The sequence below is a fragment of the Patiria miniata genome, unplaced genomic scaffold (assembly GCF_015706575.1).
Source record: "Patiria miniata isolate m_02_andy unplaced genomic scaffold, ASM1570657v1 HiC_scaffold_22, whole genome shotgun sequence".
In the NCBI taxonomy this organism is placed as follows: domain Eukaryota; kingdom Metazoa; phylum Echinodermata; class Asteroidea; order Valvatida; family Asterinidae; genus Patiria; species Patiria miniata.
This window is the reverse complement of record NW_024037061.1, coordinates 13,970,694-13,979,534: the sequence shown is the minus strand read 5'-3', so window position 1 is coordinate 13,979,534 and position 8,841 is coordinate 13,970,694. Positions and strand designations below refer to the sequence as shown.

The 8,841-nt window shown below is 40.2% G+C and overlaps 1 protein-coding gene across 3 annotated transcripts in view; it reads left to right on the top strand.

Annotated features, from left to right (window-relative positions):
* The window catches only part of LOC119730333, a 10,018-nt gene extending 2,643 nt beyond the window's left edge, over window positions 1–7,375 (top strand). The window contains exons 1-2 of one of the 3 annotated variants that reach the window (XM_038203172.1): window positions 235–373; window positions 4,810–7,374. In XM_038203172.1, the coding sequence (XP_038059100.1) occupies window positions 4,892–5,968 (1,077 nt within the window). In that variant the 5' untranslated portion in view covers window positions 235–373; window positions 4,810–4,891 and the 3' untranslated portion in view covers window positions 5,969–7,374. Of the gene's footprint in view, window positions 1–234; window positions 374–4,809 lie in introns of those variants that run through there. The other 2 variants (XM_038203173.1, XM_038203171.1) reach the window with 2 other exon arrangements.
* Window positions 7,376–8,841: the final 1,466 nt, after the last annotated feature.

The window sequence follows — 8,841 nt, the reverse complement described above, 5'->3', positions numbered from 1 at the left end:
TTTTTTCCTGTTTGCAAGGCCACCGGGATCGCCGTATCGAAGTACACACAGTGTGTCATGTTATTAGAAGCATAGAATCGATAGCGTGCTTCTCCACACTATTTAATGGGAGTATTTGAAGGTGCGACTACATGTATAGTAGATCCTCTCTCCCAACCACGTCAAACCATAGGATTGTTCTAAATCAGCTCTATCGTTAAACAACTTGGATGAACAATTTTTGGTTGCGACATACCATGATGCGGGCCGTTTACGCAGTTGTGTTTTGAAATGTGCCACACAGGGTAGTTATAGGCAGACGGCACATTACGTATCATCGCCATTATCGAAGGAATCATGTCTTGTTGAAGCAAAGGACCCCTGCTATAAACTGGTAAGTCGTAATATACAATCGTAATGGACAAATAAGACATATTCAGACTTCATTTGTATACACATATGCAAATTTAGTGGAAAACATCAATTGACCAAGTGTAAACAGTATATATTGTAGTAAGTCGTCATGTATGCACGGTGCTTGACTGCATCCATATGCAGACGACCTATACATGTTCAACTGTATGTGATGTCTGCATGGGCGTCGCCAGGATTTTTCTAGGGGTGGGGGGGGAAGCATTTTTTTTCCCTAACGGTATACTTTTTTCTAGCATATTCTAAATTTATCATATTTTTTTCGAGGTGGGCGGGGGACATTTACCCACCCCACCCCCATTGACACCCATGCAGACGCCCATTTTGTAAATGTGTATTAAAATTAATGGCAAATATGAATTCACACCTATTGTTTTTTTGGTGGTTTTTTTTTTGCTTTACAAGGGGGGGGGGGGGTGCTTGCCCCATCTTGGCGACGCCCATGGATGTCTGTGGTATATGAATGGTATAATATTTTGCCAAGGCCTAATGTTTTAATTTTTAAGTCATACATGTATATAACATGAAATTGAAAATCGCTTTGAAGATAGATCTACTTAATAATATCAAATGATTCGTTTTGTTGCCTCTGAAAAGAATAATGACCTATCTGTTTTCTATCTGAGCCAGCTATAGCGGTGCAAACACGACTATTCCATGACAACGGAATACAAAATGGCCCAGTTTGTGTGTATTTTACGTCCCCGTATTATGTAACCATTGGAAGTTTACATGCCAATCTTTACATGTTTTACAAAGCCTGGTTCATTATAATTGACGATAACAAAAGTCGCTCTTTAATTCATTTACCGTTTTCATTTTGTTTTAATCATAAGGATTTCTTTATTAACAAATCGATTAATCTTTGGGATACAGACGTATATATATACACCCTAAAAACAGATTGGTTGAATAACCAACAGATTGGATGTACATAATTGCGATTTTGGGGGCATATAATTGATATTAATCTAAGCATGTAATTAAACTAATTAAGTGCAGTTATTATCATTTGGGACCAGTAATGTGGGGGATGAAAGCAATAATTAACAGTGATCGCTCTTCTTATAAACCTTTAAAAATCTATGTGAACTATGTAAGCCATTAATGTTACACAGTCTATCAGTATTGGGTGTTGGTCGGAATGAGTATTGCTTTGTTTTATCCATGTGCACAGCTACGACATGAATATGGCGCGTATTAATGAGTCAGACACGTGCCGTAACAAATTATCGACCGGCCTATAAACACAGTTGCTCCATTTTTTTGTGTTATGGCAGCTGCGAAATGCGACAACTTCCGTCGATTTGTCCGGATGCGATCGTGCCAAAATTGTTCAAGCATAAAAGTTTGGTTGCAGATTTCGCGTTTATGCACAAAACGTATTGGTACGGGCATATCGTGCCTATAACGTCTAAGGTTAAGCTGATGATTTAAAGTTGGTGTATACGTGATTTATGGGGTGTGGCGTATCCAGGGGGGGGGGTACCTTTCCCCCCGGCGATTTTTTTTTTCTCAAAAGCCTTTGGTTAGAAAGTTCTGACATGAAAAAAGAAAAGAAAACCAAGCTCCAAAACCATACAATGCGCCATGAAAATCGACATATATTCTCCAGTATGTCATAATATCAGTTTGGAGGCCCCCCATTTGGAAGATGGATAGCCAGCCCCCCCCCCCCCCCCCCCCCCCCCCCCCGCTTTTTGATGTTACGGAGGCCTCACGTCCGGAGAAAAACCCCGATGTATTTCGGCGCGCGGGAGTGCGGTTGCTGCCCCCCCCCCCATCGAAAGCTGGATACGCCCCTGTGGCACCTTAAACACAGTCTTTTTAATAGTCTAATTAGTACGGCTACCATATTGCAGCTTACATATGCTTTTTTATAACTTGAAACGTATAAAGACAAAACAATTATTACTTCAAAACAGGTCTTTTAAAGCACATCCCTTATACATGTATATGACATGTAAGTGACTGATTGAGATTAAAGCAATGCTGCATATTGCCCCATTTTTACATCAGATAGCACGCGCACAATTATTTAACCCTCCTACTATTTAAGAGGTCACCAATGGTCAAAAAGTTTGTATCTATCCTCCTGGCATACTGTGTACAAACCAATGGGGGTCTTGACCAATATTGACGCAAGTAATAACAAGGCTGACAATGCAAGTTTCCATATGAGGGTTTTAATGGCAAAAAGAGACAACATTTATTTCAAGGCAAAACTAAACTCGCCCATTCCTTCAAATATTAATCAGTTCAACTGTCACACCATTATTTCAGAGCCACAAAACTAATAATTGTATGTGACATTCATTGCACGAACTTGCTGAGACTGTATGTCGTATATAAAGATGATTATACCACAAAAATGCTGATATTGCTAAACAAGACAATTAAGTCTTGAAACGTTCGAACTCATTGTTATAGTAGGGCCTATGCGTAAAATATACTTCGTTTCATACGGTCAGGAATCCACGATTGTATCATATGAAATCACTAAGTGGCGTCTAATGGCGTCTGATGCACTTTACAACTATAAACCCCGTCCGAAGCGCTTGTGTATGAGTCTAATGTCGATGTCTTCAGTGATTACAACATCATGAAAAAACATGCTGATCACAAACATAGACGTAGCTCGAGTCGAGACAACCGTTTCTGGCACGGTCTATACGACATGGTCTTGTGCTTGAAACATTGCGGATAGTAGTGAAATTAGTTTGCGGTATATGGAAAATATATCTTTCGTAGTGGTGGATTTCGACGTTTCGAACAGGTTGCTCTTTTCGACCGAAGACGAACAGAGCACACAGAGTTTCCTTTTTTTCCATGGTGTACCGGTACCCGCAAGCTAATTTCACTAGTTCAATAGTCCGCCATGCGGAGATTATCAGGAACAGTCGACATTGAACAGCGATCGACAGCATGACAGATCGGCGGACGCGGAACAGAGCAAGCCGGCATTCCAGTAGCCATTCAAGCCGAACATAATGGACGGCTGACCCTTTCAAATCCATGCTGTGCTTTTGTCAACGCCCCGAACAAAATTTATAGATCAGAACGGTAAATGGGTTAAACATAAATTTAACTTTCAAATGCAACATATATAAAAGCCAGTACGCACACAAATAATGCCACAGTTTGCCAAGAATAATATTACGAAATAAAACGCAAGGCGTAAAATCTAGCATAGGCTATGCATTATCGAATTAGGAAAAAATATCTCTAAAAATATGTGGCTCTCTCCAATTCATTAAAAATAACACAGGGATAAAGTACATGATATTGACTTGTAACTGTGAAAATGTCTCGTAATTTGCACACTCTATTCCCTAGTTATGTATATTGCAATAAAAAATCACAAAATTCAGCTGTCCAACCACTGATCATTCACCGTTCTACGAACTGATGAATACCCATTAAATACAATGAAACATGGACGTTTTCCAACGAAAACTTGCAAAGGAAAGTACAATATCTGACAGTAAAAAAAATAATGTTTCAGTCTTGACTCAAAATATTAAAATCTCTCTTTGAATGCCTGTAAGTAATCTGTAGTTCTCACTCAGTTCAATAACTCTTTTAAGACATATTTCATTGGGTATCAAATTTGATTGCTTTTTAAGAAAGAAATAAATAATCCAGGTCACTTTCTTTTTGACTCACCCTGCATGGTGCATGGTAGTTATAACAACTTGTGACGTTTGCCATTTGCAATTTTGTACCATTGATCCCACCGTCCTTCAGAGAGAAACACGAACGGGCAAAAATATCCTGGTTTCAATGGATCATTGTATTGGGTCTGATCTGATAAGGAATGCCGAGCTTGCGCATTCTGTCGTGTGAATGAACCAGAATAATTCGGTAGACCTGTGCCTTTGATTCTTTGCATTTCTTTGACAGGACTTTTCAGTTCTGATTTTCATGACCTTTCGGTCTGTAGAAAAATCGTCCAGTTCTTTACACATTGAATTGGCCCATGAAAAGCGAACGTCCCTGTACTGTCTGTGAATTTTCATGGAAATAATGGACACTTTTTTTTCTTTTTTTTTTGGTTTTCAAGTTCACTTTTTCAAAATGTTCAACATCCATGCTCCCATGCTCATGCTATTTTCTAATACCAGAAGGTAGTGTCTTGGTGTCATTCCAGACACACAGTTTTGCATACACTACAGTATCTGTGTCTGTCTGAATGTTTTTGAAATAACTACAAAACCATGCAGTCAATTTTGAAAATTTTGGATTGTGCAGATACCTCTTATCCTTGGCCTCAAAATGGACTTCATGGTTTTGTAGTTATTTCAAAAACAGTCTGACGGACACCTTTTTTGGGGACAAACTGTATAATAACTGAGTGAGATACTAAATCTTGTCTTTCAAACTTACATTACATTTTAGGAAGTAAAGGGAAAGTTGGGATTCCCATCAAGAGACGGATTACTGATGGTATTCAACAGGTGGGAAATCTAGAGGAATCAGTATGGCGAGCCTGTTGGGTCGCAAGAGTAAGAAGAAGGCTCAGTTGGAATTAAACAACGAACTTCCGTTCTTTGACGTGCGTTACCTGGGCCGCAGCCTGACCAGGACCAAGATGGGCCGGGAGTGTACCAAGTCCGTGGTCAGCGATCTGGTCAAGAAGGCTCACGGATGTGAACTCCAGACGGTCAGTCTGACCATCTCCAGCCGGGGGATATGGGTCACGGAGAAGTCCGGCCAGGGCAATGGACGGGAGACCTTCATCCCGATCTACTCGGTGACCTACGGCGCGGCGGACAAGGTGTTCCAGAACGTCTTCACCATCGTGACGACGTACCAGCCCCGTGTGACCGATAAGGCAGATAAGTCAGAAGGCCAGGATAAGGACAGTGGAGGGAGCGGGAACGGGAGCCTGAACGGCAGCAACGGCAGCGCCTCAGTGAACTGTAAGGGTAACAACGTGGAGGACTTCAAGGCTCTCAAGTCCGCTAAAGCTTCCTCCTCGGAGGTGTTCGTGTGCCACGCGTTCCTCTGCCGGGACCCGGTGCTGGCCCGTGCCATGGTGGTGTACCTCCTAAAAGCCTTCAAGGTAGCCTTCGAGTCCTGGAGCAGGTGCGTGAAGAGCGAGAAACTCCGGGAGAGGATCAAAGCTGGACCGGGTCTAACCACTGCGTCGGACCAGAGTAAGGACGGTAAAGGGGAGAGGAGAAAATCTCACCAGGAGTTGCTGACCATGGACCCCGCGGTCAAGCCGCCAGAGGAGACGGCGGCTCTTGTGGACAAAGTGGCCGCCTGGATGGACAAGTGGTTCCATTTTGGGAACAACCACAACAAGAAGCAGAACGAGATCTTCTCAGCGGATGAGCCAGCATCAGACCCGCACGAGTTCGAGGAGTTCTCTAAGAGGATGATGGAGTTCTCGGACCCCACCCTGCTGAACTTTGACATAGACATTGAAGCTGAGCTGAAGGATGTGGAGGTTTGTAGTATCTTGAACGAAGTTGTAAGCCGGGAACCCGCGCCGAAGGCGGACGAACCCAACTCGTCAGCTGACGCTGGCTCGGGCGACGTCTTGGTCTGAGGCAAAACATAAAGAAACTCTTCTCGATACGATAGTATATGTTTTTCTAGTTTTGCAATGAAGAATTAAATCAATTTGTTAATTGATGATCGAATCAGATTCTGGTGCCATTCTCAAACAAGTTGCAATGAGTGCTTTGTATTATTGCTACATGCCTCAATTCTCAAAATGGGGGCTGTTGGGGGCAAAGTTGTTGAGAGAGATTTAGGTTTGCAGAGTTCCGTCAATGTTTTCCAAAGTTGTATTTGCGACTTAATTGGTGCCATGTGCTGATTTCATCACAGTTAGACAAGATCGATCATGAACGAATTCGGGAGGCATTTTCTTTCAAGCACCAGGAGCTTAAAAACCCTGGTTTATTCATCTTCAGTATTGATTGTTTATAACATAATTCGTCTAATGATGGATCCTGTTATCGATCGATCGATTGATTGATTGATCGGTAAATATAACGGCTACACATATTTAGAATATAATATTTTGCCTTGTTCATGAAGGTATTGTTTAATATATCACAAATTCAAAAGTAGTTTAAATCTTTGTTCTTTGTTTGCTAATTTATAGTGTTAATGTAAAAACAACCAAAAACACAAACCAACTCTGATATGTAAGTACATGTATTTAAAAAATATATATAATCTAAGTCATTAAAAGGATAACAGAGAGCGCGTTTTCGAAGATTTGCATTTTGGACAATATTTAAAACAGCATTCTCAGGCGATGCCCTAATTAACCACACATGAGAACTTAGTGACGATTTCGAAATGTGGAGTGTATTGCACGAGTCACAGTAAAATAATGTCTAACAAAAGTATCAGCGTTTTACTTTAGTGAGATCAATATTTCGGTTTGTTTTGTACCTCAATTTTAACACTTGGTGTCTTTTAAAATCAGAAAAAATATACATACTTTTAGGAAAATGAAGTTGTTAGCAACTTTCTTGACAGAACTGCCTGTTGATACAGTGTGAAGAACCTTTTCAGTACAATTTCTGTTCTGTTTCATTATAGTATTTCAATGATAATCCAAACTAGTTGTTTACTATTCATTCTGTATTTTAAGTATAAAACAAGAGAGCAGACTCATATATAAAGTGTTATCTTTTCTATTTATTTAACGCTGCATATATTATTGGACTCTTTGTACGTCGAGAATTATGGCAAAATCTTTATATTGTGCTCAAAGTTCAGGTTCGAAGAAAAATGTATATTCAAATGAAAGTCTAGTTGCGCAAACAAAACTGATGGATCGAAACTTTGTACAGAAATGGAGGTGCGTTTAACCAAACAAGATGGAATTTCTTATATGACGTTTATATATTGTTTATTTGAAGCTGTTGATTGATAGCTGTTAACTTGTCTGAACTGGTCCCCAAAAAAGTGCGTCCCAAAGGAAAAGATGGTGGTGTACGCAGTGCCTGCCTCTATTGCAACGTCACTTAAAAAAAAAAATGGGTTCGTTTGGGGTTTTTTTTTTGGGGGGGTGGCATGGCACCTCTTGCCCCCCCCCCCCCGATCCGCCCTTGCTTTGCACGGCAGCAGTCTTTGATGTGGCGTTTTTGTCCAACAGGGATCCGAAAGAGTAGCGACCTCTTGTGCATTTCATTGTTAATGTATTAACCTAAAACACACCTCCAAGATGTCTGCCGAATGCAATCGATGTATAGTCTTTGGGTGTACCGAACACCGTGTATGTGTGGATCCCAGGGCGGATCTCAATACAATTCTTTTTTTGGGGGGGGGGGGGGCAAAAATAATGTCCCCAACAAACAGTGGGTCCAAAATTTACGACGTGGGGTTCGGGCCCGCTTAATGGCCCCGAAAAATGGATTTTAGATGCTCTGTGGTGCGATCTGAAGTAGTTTCTGATCACTCGAACCAATTTCTTTTAATTAATAATAGTGGTGTACTCAGTGGCTGCCTTTTTTGTGACGTCACTAAACAAAATTGGCTCTTTTTTTTGGGGGGGGGGGGGGGGCAAGGCTCCGTTGGTCCCCCTGGATCCACCCTTGTATGGATAACAGCGGACAAGAGCTGTGTGATGTTCATTGCTATTAAAGCCATCGGATAATGAAATTAGATTGGTGCATTTGAAAACGATTGAAACTGTCAATTTATGACTCATTTTTTTAGGCTGTATAATATATGTTTATACATTTCATTGTTTAAATTGTAGACAAAATATCTCATGTAGTCTATTCACTTTTCGCCATTATTCATGTATATACATGTACGTAAAACTTTCATCTCAAGGTGTGATATATTGTAATTTTTATTATTCGAAATAAAGCCTTGATGTATATCGATTGAAATTAATACAATTTGAGAAAATGTTTTTTCAAATTTGCTAGACAAGGACACTTTGTTTTATCAATCTTTTGTTTTTCATTTGGGGATTCGAAAAAAAGTTCGTTTTCTAGCATCTTAATTTGTTTCTGGTTCGTTTTATTTTTAATTACTTTGACTAAATTTATATTTCCCACGTCAAAAAAAGGAAAGAAAAAGAAATACATGTAGGTAGCCATCTTAAAAAATAAAGTCGCCCATGTTGGAATATGAGGCGAGTTTTCTTATAGAGAGAAATAGAAAATGATTATTTTCCCGCTACATTTAGTTATTTAGAAAAATTGTCATAGAAGTGCATTATTTTCCCTTTAAATTTCCATATTCCACAGTTTTAACAATTAAACTGAGGGCGCCCTCAATAAGCTATCAAAACAGACGCCACTTGTTGCTGCAACTCTTAACCGATCTGCAAGAGGGCGCTATTGCATATAAAAAAAACCCTGATGGCTCCAACTTTGAAATAAAATATAGCGGAGTGGAACCGGAACAACTATTCCATGTGCAAGAGGGCGCTAATACTTTTTATTA